The following is a 13,970-nucleotide window of genomic DNA, read 5'->3' on the forward strand; positions in this document are numbered from 1 at the left end:
CCACTTCTCTGCAGAACCTACAGCACCACTCCCAGATAATGATAAATCCTGCCATCTGCTGGCCCTGCTTTGAGACTGCATTTAATTGTTATGTCATACTTGAAACACTAGCGATTAGCAGTAGCAATTAGAAAGGAGTAGATTATCTAGATCCTGTCTTCAATTGTCTATTACTTTTCTCTTTCTTAAAAATTGTTTTGAGCATGATGGGGAAGGAAGGAATAAAGATTACATTCAGGAATACATGTATGATAGTCTTTACAGATTTCATCTTTTTCTAAAAATCAGTTTGTTTAAAATTCTTTTTATTTTTCTAACTATTGCCTGATTATCTGAATAAAAACATACGCCATTTGGAAAGTATACAGAACTATAAAAAAGAAGAAAAGTACACATTATTTAACTATGCATTGGGAGTCTTTGGTAAATATCTTTCCAGCATTTTTCCATGTTCTCATTTTTCTTTATGCAGTTGAAATCTTAGAATATAGGTAACTCTTTGAGATAGATGGTACATCAGAATCTATAATGTTATATTTTCCCTCCCTCTCTGTGTCCTTGCCTGTAGTCAGGTTGTGGACTATATGTTTTCTACTTTACAAACTGTGCTTTTCCTTATAGCTGATCACTTTTTTCTAAATCTCCTATGGTTGCTTTGGAAGAATTGAATTTCCTTTAAAAGTATGGTCTTGATGTGTCTATGTGTCCACTCCCCCATATTAATTGTGGATGGAGATACACATATCTACATGCTAAGATCAGTCATAGGCTGATAGTTTCGTAACATGATTAAACATATATTGGATTCTCCTCATATTTCTGTTATTTTGGGGAAATTGATTACATTGGGTTCTTTTTGAATTTCTAATATTTAGGGATTTTTTGGATTCTACATTTTGATTTAGAGCTATATTCATAATTATTATACTAGAATTATTACTCATGATAAACCTTTTCTCAGTATAAAATGATTATCTTATGTTAAAAATAAAAGTGTTATTAACTTTTCAGTATGTTTTGGAGTGACTTTTATGGAGAAGGATACGTAATTGGTATTTTTTTGAGAATCTGTTGTCTTTGCACATGATGAGAATTTCTCTGGGAATATAATTCTTGGCGCATTTCTGATTCCCCTGAAACCTATCATCTTGGGATTTCCTGGGTTACCCTTATTCAGACAGTGAGCCTGGGTGGTTCAAGGATTTTCTTCTCATTTCAGCCTCATTGTCACTGTTGAATGGTGAAATTCTGAGCTTTGATATTTTTCAGTTTGTAATGCTTTTCCAAATTTTACCTTTTGGTTGGGGCTTCGCTGGTGGCTCAATGGTAAAGAATCTGCCTGCCAATGCAGGAGATGTGGGTTTGATCCCTGAGTTGGGAGATCCCTTGGAGAAGGAAATGGCAACCCACTTCAGTATTCTTGCCTGGGAAATCCCATGGACAGGGGAGCCTGGTGGGCTACAGTCTATGGGTCACAAAGAGTTAGACACGACTTAGTGACTAAACAACAACAATGACAACCTTTTGGTTGGCTATTTTAAGGGAAAGTTGACGGAAAGGTGTTTTAGTCATTAGTAATTTGTTATTGGAGAAGGCAATGGCAACCCACTCCAGTACTCTTGCCTGGAGAATCCCATGGATGGAGGAGCCTGGTGGGCTGCAGTCCATGGGGTCATGAAGAGTGGGACATGACTGAGCGACTTCACTTTGACTTTTCACTTTCATGCATTGGAGAAGGAAATGGCAACCCACTCCAGTGTTCTTGCCTGGAGAATCCCAGGGACGGGGGAGCCTGGTGGGCTGCCGTCTCTGGGGTCGCACAGAGTCGGACACGACTGAAGTGACTTAGCAGCAGCAGCAGCAATTTGTTATTACTGTGTTAATCTTAATATATCAAAGATATTATCTCTACCAATGTGATTTTTTAATTGAATTTTGTCGTTTGAGGGCTTTTTCCTCTAGCTTTTACTGGCCTTCATATATTATTTTAGACAGTAATTGGGTTTTTGTTTAGTGAATTGCTGCAGCTGAATGAATATTTCTTTAAACCTGATTTTGAAAACTAATTTTTAATTTTCCCAGTTTAACTCTTATGAAAAATAAAAGAAAAAGGATAAAAGCATAACCCATAATTTACCATTTAAAATCAATTACTGTTCATATTTTTTGGTATTTATTTTCTTTTTTGAGAAAATGGAACACACATAATGGAGACCCATTATAAATGACAGACATATTTAAAATTTACTATGTATAGTAAATCATAGTCCTGTCCTTATTTAATGTGATTATAAGCAAAACTCAATTTGTTAAAATTTATTTATATAGTCTTATTGATGCCTTCATAGTCCTTTCCAGTAATTTTTTTAGTCGTTAAAACCTGTCTTCAAAGGGGAATTTCAGTATGTCTCGTGGGTGAGCAGGGAGAGATTTGACTAAAGGGTACTGTGGCTTGGAACACCATCTCTCTCCTCCAAAGAAAGAGAAATTGTTGAAAACTTGTTCTCTGTTAGGGATGGATTATAGTTTATTGATCATTGCTCTGTTAGTGGTAATTTATATTGTTACTTTTCTTCAGTTTTAAATATAATTTTGATTAATATATGTGCATAAATGTTTGTGTCTATATTTGGTCTTCTAAGGATGAGTTTTTAGAATTGGATTTACTGGGTTAAAGTATAAACATTTATAAATCATTGATAAATGTTCACAAATTGCTTGCTTGCACACCCTATCTAACATTCAGTATTGTATTGAAAGAATATAAGCATTTCTCTTCCAACATCAAATGCATTCCTAACAAACAAACAAAAACCTTTAAGATTTTGAAATCATTAAAAATAACAGGAATTATGGGAAAAATAAGGTTAAGGGTAAACCATTCAAGACCTCTGCAATTTTCAAACCAAGTACTAATAAAAGCATAATTGGTACCTTATGGGATAACTTGAACAGCTTGGTCAGACCACTTAGGGTGGCTGAGGCAGTTTCAGAAGAGAGTTAAAGATGATAAAAAATAATAGGATGGAAATCACTGGCTTGCATGGTTTTGAGGTAGTGCAGATGAGAGCTGCTTTCTAAGCTGGTGGTGCTGCCATCAAGTTGGGCCTAAGGGAGCGTGCAGCTTCCTGGGCCTAGGAACCACACAGAGACTGCTGGTGCTCCTCTGAGGAGAGAACCTTTTGTGCGGATGCTTATTTTTAGTTCCCTTTTTCACTGTTTTAGCTTTCTTAAAATAGGGCCGAGCGGGACTCCTGCCTGGCAGTAGCTGAACTGAGTGAGGGTCTTTTCCTTTTCCACTGAAAGTTATAGTTCTTTACCTGCTATTCTAGTTCCCCATGTCTGGGAAGATACAAATGTTAACTGACACAGTTTCTATTAATATGTTGTACTGGTATTTTAATTTCCTAACCACTGATATGCTAATTGATGTTTAGGAATATGTTTTATGACAGAATTAGATTTACTAATTTGATGGGTGAAAATTTGAACTTCATTTTAATGGCTTCTTTGAAGAAATTCAAATCCTTTCAAACTAGGAATAACTGCCTTAGTAAAGAATGGCTATTTCAAAACAAATTGTCAAAATCGAATCAGGAAACAGCAACTCTGTTTGCAGTTGTATTACAGTTTTACAGTATTAGTGTATTACAGTTTCAGTACCTAAATCTAGGGTAGTGAATTTTAACATTTCAGTTTTTATTTTGATGGCCATTGTTTATAGATATGGATCACAGGGCTCCAAACTGTCAACAGCTTATAAATATTTATTTGTTGAACATAGAAGCATGGTTTTATAGTGACTCTCATTGGTGGGCATTCCTTCATCCAGGATTATGCAGCATTCAGTTATAGCACCAGAGAAGACAAGGGACAGGGGAGTCAAAACAGTTCAGGATTGGGTGTTTGCAGGATGGGGTATGCATGTCTTAGCTGTGGGAGAAAGTTGAGGGTACTGGTAAGAAAGTAATGGCAGTAATTGGGGTTGAGGTCAGTAAGAAAAAAACAAGGAAATGATTGCTATAATCAAGTGGGAGAAACAAGAGGATTATGGACCCTGGAGGTATTATGAGCCCAGAGAACAGCTGTTGTAACAATAAAGGGAAGGAACTGAAGAGCTACTGAAGTATTGAGATAATTACAGTTCAAGATTTTGGAGGTAAAGCAATTTATATATTTCCACTGTCCATAGAGATGGGTTACTTTGGTATGGATAAAGGTTATTGGAGTTGGGGAATAAAAGGAACATTGAAGAACACGTTGAGAGTGGGTTAGTCTCACGTACATTGGGAGTCTGGCATTATAAGTCACAGGAGAAGGGTGTTTAGAAATTTCATTAACTGGTTCCAGTATCTCAGTGAATGAGGTAGCTAAGATACTGGGAAGGAGCTTTGTGTGGAGTTGAATTTACTAGATGCTCTTAACATTTTAAACTGTGTCTGGAAAACGCAAATATTTACGCATCATTGTTATTATTACCAGTAATTATAACTGTTATTTGTTAGGAACAGATTTCTTTATTTCCCTGTGAATGATGTTTGGAATTTAAATTTGGAAGTTGTTGATCACTTATGATTATTTTTTTCTAAAACTTTATGTTGGTGCTAGTAACTTTCTGTGGTATGAAGACTTTTTGAGATTAGGAAAGAGAGGTAAAAACTATTGTTGAGTCTTTTTTTCTCCGTCTTTAAAAAAGTTTAGATGAACTTTATATATAATGAAACATGCAGATCTTAAATGTACCGTTGGTTGAGTTTTGAAAAATACATACACCTATGTAATCATAACCCTAGTTAGATACAGAACATTTCCATCACCCCAGGAAATTCCCTTAATAACACAGTGATTTGATTTCTATCATCACAAATTAGTTTTGCCTGCTCCTAAATGGCACCCCACTCCAGTACTCTTGCCTGGAAAATCCCATGGACAGAGGAGCTTGGTAGGCTGCAGTCCATGGGGTCACTGAGGGTCGGACACAACTGAGCGACTTCACTTTCACTTTTCACTTACATGCGTTGGAGAAGGAAATGGCAACGCACTCCAGTGTTCTTGCCTGGAGAATCCCAGGGACGGAGGAGCCTGGTGGCCTGCCGTCTCTGGGGTCGCACAGAGTCGGACACGACTGAAGCGATTTAGCAGCAGCAACAGAACGTTTTATAGTAATAATTAATATAGGATGTACAGCTTCTTTGATTCGTGGTCTGTTAGAGTCACCCCTTGTTACAAAGTCTCAACAGTTTGTTCTCATTGCTGAGTAGTATTCCATTGTGTGAATGAATATAACACAATTGGTTATTTATCTATCTGCCGAGGGATATTTCTGTTGTTTTCAGTTTTTGCTATTCTGAATAAGAGTGCTCTCAATGTTAACATATGAGTTTTTTTGTGGAATCATATGTTTTAATTTCTTTTGGTTAATTATCTAGGAGTGGAATGACTGAATCTGAGTAGACGTACACTTTGCTTTATAAGAAAACTGCCAGTTTTCCAAAGTTGTCCCATTCTTAGCCATGTGTGAGAGCTGCATTTGCTCCACATCCTTGCCAACATTTAGTCATTCTTCTGAGTGGAAATGATATCTCATTGTGGTTTTAATGTGTATTTCACTGATGACTAATAATGTTAGCACCTTTTTATACGCATATAAAAAGGTACGCACCTTTTTATATGCGTATCGTCTATTTACATATCTTTTCTTACAAAATGTATGTTCACATCTTTTCCCTTTTTATTTAATTGTGTTGTCTTTTAATTTTTGGTTCATAAGAGATCTTGACATATTCTAAAAATAAGTCCTTTTGGTAGATGTGTTGTGAATATTTTCTCCCAGTTTGTGACTTGAATTTTATTTTCTTAATATCTTTTGAGGAGCAAAGTTTTTAATTTTAATGATGACCACTTCATCAGTTTTTCTCTTTGGATTCATGGTTTGCATGGCCAGTCCAAGAGATGTTTGTTTAACCTAGGTTGTGAAAAGTGAAAGTGTTGCTCAGTCATGTCAGACTCTTTGACCGCATGGACTGTAGCTGCCAGGCTTCTTTGTCCATGGGGTTTCCCAGGCAAGAATCCGGAGTGGGTATCTTAGGAGGTATGAGAGCCCCACCTGGACCTCTCTGCACACCACAAGGTGTTGTAAACTCATGGTATGAGGCCCAGTCAATAGGGAACTTACATTCCGGTTGGCCTTCCCTGTAGGAGGCCATGGGATTTTCCTCCCATGTGTGGGCTCTGTGTCGTCCGTTACTGGAGGGACACCTAGCCACAACTATAAATAATAGTAAATCAACTGAGAGCTCTGATTCCCTGCTTTTATTCTTTCAGTTCTTTTGGATTATATTGTGGAGAAAACTTCTAATATTTTTACCCCTCTCAAGCACTTGCTGTTACCCTCTTCTTCCCTTTTTGTAAACAGTGAGCTGCGCTTAGGCTCACTGCCTTGGTGTAGGCAATAGTGTTTAGCTAGCATTTAGTAGGTAGGTTTTTTCCCCTTTTAATTGATTTTTTTTTTTGGTTACGTTGTATTTTGTTCTCAGTAATTACTGGGTTTCTACTTAAGATGGTGATTAAATCTTCATTTTAAATTTTTATTTAAAAGTTGAATTAATTTTAAAGAAAATATTTAATACAAGTAGAATGAAGGGGTTATCACAAAATTGAGTAATGTGATATATGTTAGAGGTTGGATGTAACCTTGGCCAAGAAAGTGGTGTGGAAATGATTGAAATTTGAAATCTTTAGCATTTCTTAGGCATCTTGATATTTTCTCCTTTTATCTGTGGTGCTAACTTGTCTAACAGGAGTTTACCGAGCATCTGCTTTGTGTAGAGGACTGTCCTGAGAATATGAAAAGTGTAGTGTTCTCTGCTTTGCAGTTTAGATTTGGAAGAGGATGTGTGTCTGTGTGGCAGTGGGGTGAGTGTACCTTGGTAACATGCTGTTCAAGTGGCCAGCACGTCATACTGAAGGAAGCCAAGATCATCTCTGGCTAGGGCCTTGACTCACACTCATGTTTCCCCCCAGGTGCCTGTCTCTTTTCCTAAATCCTCATCAGTTTTGCAGGGTAAAGGGGCTTTTGTCTGTAGGCACTTATCTGAGAAGTCTTTGTCCAAAAGGAAATGTGTTGCATTGGTGGTTCTCAGAACCAGGGTTCTGGCTCCAGCACCCCTGTGCTTAATTGTCCCGAGTCTCAGTTTCTTCATCTTTGTTGGCAATGATAAAATCCAGTCTTCTTCCTGCTTCATAAGGCAGCACAGGTGGGATGTGCTTTTACTCTGTTATGATCAGTATTTCAAGTATTGATGGTTAATGCTTTTGAGGGTATTTGGGGCATTTAATTTTTTCTTTTTTTTTTTCCCTAGGTCTTGATGCAGAACTTTATTATGTGAGAAATGACCTTATTAGTCACTACGCTCTATCCTTTAACCTGTTAGTACCCAGCGAGACAAATTTCCTGCACTTCACTTGGCATGCAAAGTCCAAGGTAAGAGAGCGGTCCACCAAAGAGGCCAAGACAGGACCACCCAGGCCCAGAGGCTGAGGCAGAGGCTGGATCTGAGGGGTGGGCTGCCAGCTGCACAAGAGGGTCAGTGGCGGGTGGGCTGTAGCAGTACTGGGTCTTTTCAGATTGTGTTTTAAATCTTGAGCCCATTCCTCTAGACTTTCAAATCCTTGAAAATGAAAGTAGCCTTTCATTTGAAAATGAAAAGAAAGCTAGTCATATATGTGACTAGCTTACGACCGAACACTTATTTTCAGGCTTTTCAAACAAGGATGTAGCTCTAGCTGGAAGAGGGGACAGGTGGACCTGCTAATGACTGTGCTGTTATGATGAAGAGAGATGAATGAGGGGTTGGGAATTGGTAAGATAGGTGGTTTAGACATGTTTGAGGTCTTGGATACAGTTCTCCCAGTTATGGAGAAGCAGTGAAAGTAAAGTGCAGGAGGTGTAAGCACTCGTGTTGGCGCTGGCTAAGCTTCTTTAACTGTAACAAACTTCTTGCCTGGTTTACATGTTGCTGAATTCTTTAGATTTCCTCTGTTTGGGCTCCTCTATCATGGTAAGTTTTCTCTTAAGTCAAAGAATGAGAGGCTGAGTGTAGAGTCCACCTTCCCTGGTCAACTTCAGTTTCTTTTGTCAGCCTCATGTATAAGCTTCTGAGTAGGATTTTATTTGGGAAAGAAAAATAGTTTTTGCTATACTAAAATAAGAATACCTATTGTAGAGTTTATTTTTTAAAAAGTATTACAAAGAGGTGTTCGTTCTTAAGCAAGTCATTTAAATCTGACCCCTTTAATATAGATCTTTTTATCTTCTTAGAAAACAATAATGGTTATTGGGAAAATTCAACTATTACAGAGTTGTTTTAAGAACTCTTCAGACTTTGTACATCTGAACCAAGAAAAATAATTATTGTTTATAATTTGGTATACTTGAAACCATACTTCTTTTTCCTTTTTAAACAAAAAGGGGATTATCTGATACATGTGTTGTACAGTATTTTTTCCCTACCTGATACTATGTCTTGGCAACTTTACACTTCTCTAATTACAGATTTAACTCAGTCTCTTTAATGGCTTTATAATATGATATTGTATGGATGTATGATGTATGGTTAAGTGCTTCATTGACGTATGGATTTTTAGTAACATTTCTCTTCCCTGTTACAAATAGTTTCATTCATTTGGCAGAAAAATTTTATGGTAAAGGGATGGTAAAAACAATTGGTAGTCATCTTTTGTTGCTGTTTCTAGCATTATTATTAATGAATATAGAATCATAGAAAAAATATGTGTGTGAATGTGTATGTATGTATATAGGTATATGTGTGTGTGTATATATATTAAGAATGTCTAAATTTGTTCAGAAATTTTTGTGTACTTTTGGCATTATTTCTGAATGGTACGTTGTGATCAGAAAGTGAAATGACTGGGTCAGAGAATGTTCATGATTAAAATTTTGACTGCTGTTGCCAAATTCTTTCTCCCATCCCTCTCCCAAGATGGTACCAATAAGCCAACACTCCTTACAAAGTGAATAAGGTGCTTATTTCAGTTCACTGCTTAATGCTAAATATTTTAAGTATATTTGTTTGTCAGTTAGGTAAGTAGAAATGATTATGTAAATATGCATATATCCACATTTTTATATATGCTCACACGTATATTAGAGAAATGTACACATATACGTGCATTAAAATACGCCTGCAGGAATGTTTGGATTAAAGTTCAATTAGCTTGGATCCTGGGTAAAGTGTATGTGCCTTGCTGTCTAGAACACCCAAGTCCAACATTATTGCCTTGGGGTATCCAAATGGGGGATGTTCTTTTAGGAGTGGTTAGATCTCTTTAGGATGAAATCTGCAAAAACAGAGGGAGAAGATTCATGTGATCTAACAACATTTAGTAGATGATAACTTGGATATGCTGAAGTGCCAGCATAAATGACATAGGTCACTCAGAATAGGTTCACTTGAGACATTTTAATCTGAGGTCTTGTTAGTTTGAATGAGTAGGCACCTGGACTCTTCAAGGAGACAAACCTAATCCATTTTTCAGTAATGTGTGACTTTATTATTACTTGGGTGACCTTATCATTATTTGGGGGAGTAACCTTTAATTTTTATGTAATTTCAGACAGAAAATTACAAAAACAGTGCAAAGACTTCTCATTTATCCTTCACCCAGATTCACAAATTGTTACTGTTCTGCCCCATTTATTTTATGATTCATTCTCTCATTCTCCCTACTCTCATGCACACAGACTTTTTTCCTCTTGAACTGTGTGCAAGTGATGGCATGTTTCATGCCCTTTTACCCCTGAGTACATCGGTGTATATTTTCTAAGGATAGGAGTATTCTTTATATAACCAAAGTACAGCGGTCAAAATCAGGAAACTTAACACTGACACAAGACTGTTATCTAATCTCCAGAACTCAGTTAATCACAATCATGTTTTTTGTGGCTCTTTTTCCCCCTCCTGTGGCCTTTCTCTGTGTTTCTTGACTTTGACATTTAGGAACATAGGCCGGTGGACTGCCGCCTCAGTTTGAGTCGCCTGAGGCTTCCTCGTGACTGGGCTCACGAGTGTCTCGGTGGTGGTAGCACCGCAGCAGAGCTGTCCTCCCCTCTGCACGTGATGTCAGCTTGTCCTTTTACTGTGGATGTTACTGTGATCGCTCAGTTCACCAGGTTTCTCCACTGTAAGGTTCTCTCCTTTATAATGAACAAGTAATTGTGGGGACATAATTTGAAATTAGGGCTTCCTAGGTGGTGCCAGTGGTAAAAAAAAAACTCACCTGCTAATGCAGGAGACATAAGAGATGCAGATTTGATCCCTGGGTTGGGAAGATCCCCTGTAGGAGGGCATGGCAACCCACTCCAGTATTCTTGCCTGGAGAATCCCTGGGACAGAGGAGCCTGGTGGGCAATAGTCCATAGGGTTGCAAAGAGTCAGACATGACTGAAGTGACTTAGCATGCACAATTTGAAGTTATATATTAAAATTCTGTATCAACAGCCTTTCAAACACTAGTTTTTGCACCTGTGTTTAAAACTCGGTTTCAGTTTTAGCCATTGTGATTGTTCCTCTCACTGAAAGAGGTCAGATCTGCACTGGGTAACCATTTGGTGGGCATGTTGTAGAAGGAATTTAAACATTTGTGGAATGGTGGTCTTGAATTTTAGGTTCCCTTGCAACTCTGAGATCCATTGTTTCAAGTAGAGAAGCTTTTTATATTCTCCAAAAAATTGACAGTTAGTCCTTTGTTACTTTTCCCATCTGTAATGTTGATGAATATAAAAACAAATAATACATATATTTTAAAGTTGTGAAAAATCTAATGAAATAGACATTCTATTCTGAGTGAACTACTGACTTTGAACAGGATGTGATTGTTTTGGGGCCCACTTGGGAAAAAAGATGTATATGTATATATCCACCGTGAGAATATTTCCCAGGCAAGAGTATGGATAGTGATTTAGGAATAAAAAGGCAATGTAGGATGTGACAGTTAGAATTGAACAGAATTAAACCTCTTATTCATTTGTTTTTAAAAATATACATACACTAATTTTTTTTTTTTTTTTGAGTGAGTTTCAGGGATCTGGCTGCTTATGGGTACCTGAGGAGTTTTAGAAACCTGTAGACAAGGAGGAAATTGGAGTGGGAGAGAATAGATAGAAGGGGCTCAGGTGAATGTATATGTTTGAATGGGAAGCAGTGTTGGTCTGGGTACATGTTGGGTGAGGAGGAGCCTTGGTATAGCTCTGCTGTACTTCTGCATTCTTCACATTATCTTGTAGAGCATAATTTCTAAGATACTTCTGTGGCAGGTGTTAAACACCATCCTTAGTGTACATTTGGGCTGCCCTTACTGGTGTGATGGTCATTGTAAGTCAGAAGTTCCCTGACTTGCCGGAGGCCATCACCATTTATTTACTCGTCTCAGGCAGAAGCCTAGAAAGGATCCTAGACGCCTCCTACACCTTCCAGGTCCAGATGATACAGATGATTCTCTCTTATAACTATACCTTAAATTCGTTTCTTATCTCTCTTGAGATCTAATGCCTCCTCCTTAACTTAGGCTTTCATGTTTCTTAACTCGATTATGGAAAAATAGCAGCCTTCTAACTGGTGGGCTGCTGTCTGTGGGTCGCACAGAATCGGACGCGACTGAAGCGACTTAGTAGTAGTAGTAGTAACTGGTCTCCTGGCCTCTGGACTGACTTCTTGCTGCACCCCCTGCAAAACTGCTCTAAGGCTCTCGGTTGCCACCAGAATAAAATTCTATTTCATAGGGAGCCTTCATAATCTCGTCCTCGTTTTCTGCCCGCCCTCCAGCTAATTGTTTAATGTCTTTTTTTATTTCTTGAATGCCCTGGACTCTGTTACTATGCTGGCTGTGCTAGAAATACCCTTTCCCCATTCTTTACTTCATTAACTCTTGTTTAATCTAATGAAACTTAGACCTGGTGTCACCTCTTTTTCATCTGTGTCAGGTGCCCTTTCCTTTCACACCCTTATCATGCTCTTAAGGATATTTTTGTAGTTGATCTTCTTCTCTCTCCCTTTGAGGCGCTGAGCATGTCAAGGGTAGGGACCTCTTTTCATCTTTCTCTGGGTCCCTCATGCCTGGTATAGCACCTGCTACTTAGATACAGGTGTGCTCCTTAACTGACTATGGAAGAGAGGCACAAGGCACAGCTCCGCAAGGGGGCAACTTCTGAGCAGTTGGAGCTTTTCAGAGTTCGGATGTGCTGCTTTAGAGGCAGTGGATTCCTGTATCTAGAAGTGTGAAAACATGGGTTGGCTATACTTGACAAACTGTTTGGCAAACTAGTTGCACACCTGGGATGTTGCAGATATTTTACTGTGAATAAAGTAAATTTGAAAAAATACAGTTTTAAATTTGAAAAAAATGAATGTAACTCATTCATTTTTGAATGAGTTGAATTCAGTTTGAACATATAGCTAAGCCTATTTCACAGTTCATCTGTAGAAGGTATAAGAGTTTAGAGGAAAGTACTAGTCATGCTATGTCTTAAAATGTTTTATAGTAAAAAAGTGAAGGAATGTGTATATGTTAAATCTAATGTCAGGTTTGACCTCCATTGCAACTCCTAGTTCCAGTTTTAGGTCATAATTTCTTTTGTGATTTTAGCACAGTTGTTTAATTGAAGTTTGTCTATTTTAAAAGTTAATCTTTTGAGTATTTTGTTTATGCATATGGTACAAAATGCGAAAGGCATAGGGGTATATAGTGAAAAATAAATCCCCTAGCCCTTTCTAGTATCATCCCCAAGCAATCTAGCCACCTAACTCCCCTTCCATTGGCAACCACTGTTACCTGATTCTGATCTCCCCTTCTAAAGATAGTCTGTACATGGATAAGCATCTAGATATGTGAATGTATGTGTGTGTGTGTGTGTGTGTGTGTATATATATATATATATATATATATATATATATATTTGAAATGATAGTCATCAAGGGGGCAGGAGAGACATGATGAAGAGTTCTTCACCTGATCTTGTTAGCTCTGGGATGCAGTTAGGAACTTTCAGAAGGAGGGTCATGGCTCCTCGGCTCCAACACTTTGCAATTATTGCTTTTTAAGAATTACCAGAGGATGAGATACTTGCTTCCAAAGATCTTCAGTCTTCTTGGTATGTCACTTCATTGTAGGTATTTTAACATTATCAAAGCTTCTGATAATAGTGTTCTGCAGTGACTGTGTTTTATCTTGCCAAATAGGTTTGTGGTCTTCTCAGAGACTGGAGCTGTGTCTTACTCTTGACATTGTATCACACTGCCTTAGACAGTGGTTGGTAAATATAATGGGTTAATTGCATTTCCAGATGGGGTAAGAACTCTGGTGTTGCTTTTCTTTCACAGTCCCCTTACTGGTGGTTTTAACAGATAATAAGTTTCTTCTGCATTCCAGAACGTTCTCCAGTATCCAGGAAAAAACTTGCAGTTGCATCTGTTAAGTGTCAGATATTTTAGATAGCTGAAAGGCAAAAATATACCAAAAGGTAGCAGAATACTTACACTACTCAGTCCCATCCTATAAGCTGTTCTCTGGTTTCAGGAATTCATCATTGTCAGGAGGATCTGCAGGGAACTTGTCCAGAGTTCCTACAGCAGCCCTGGGGGCCAGCCTGCTGTATCCCCTGCAGGGTGGGATTTCTGTGAGAAAGGCAGCACTTCTGATAATTTCAGAGAAATTGAAAGGCTGTTGGGCTTCAGGCAAAGTGCACTCACTTAAAATCTGTACTGGGTTCCAAGAGGAAGTGGCTTTACTCAGCAGCTGCCTATATGCAATTACCATTTGTTTCCAAGTAAGGGAAGATTACCAAAAATGTTTATTTCTTAGCTTATTCAAATATTTATATTTTTTTCTCATTTCTTTTATGAAGTATTTTGGCTCATTCTTTGTTCTGATAAACAACTGATTTTCAGATTTTC

General features: G+C 37.9%; 1 protein-coding gene across 4 annotated transcripts in view; it reads left to right on the plus strand.

Annotated features, from left to right (window-relative positions):
- Positions 1–13,970, plus strand: part of RYK (receptor like tyrosine kinase) — a 108,541-nt gene that overhangs the window by 19,269 nt on the left and 75,302 nt on the right. For all 4 annotated transcript variants that reach the window (XM_024996382.2, XM_010801614.4, XM_024996392.2 and 1 more), the window contains exon 2: positions 7,362–7,483. In XM_024996382.2, the coding sequence (XP_024852150.1) occupies positions 7,362–7,483 (122 nt within the window). The remainder of the gene's footprint in view (positions 1–7,361; positions 7,484–13,970) is intronic.

This window comes from Bos taurus, chromosome 1 (genome assembly GCF_002263795.3).
Source record: "Bos taurus isolate L1 Dominette 01449 registration number 42190680 breed Hereford chromosome 1, ARS-UCD2.0, whole genome shotgun sequence".
NCBI classification, from domain to species: domain Eukaryota; kingdom Metazoa; phylum Chordata; class Mammalia; order Artiodactyla; family Bovidae; genus Bos; species Bos taurus.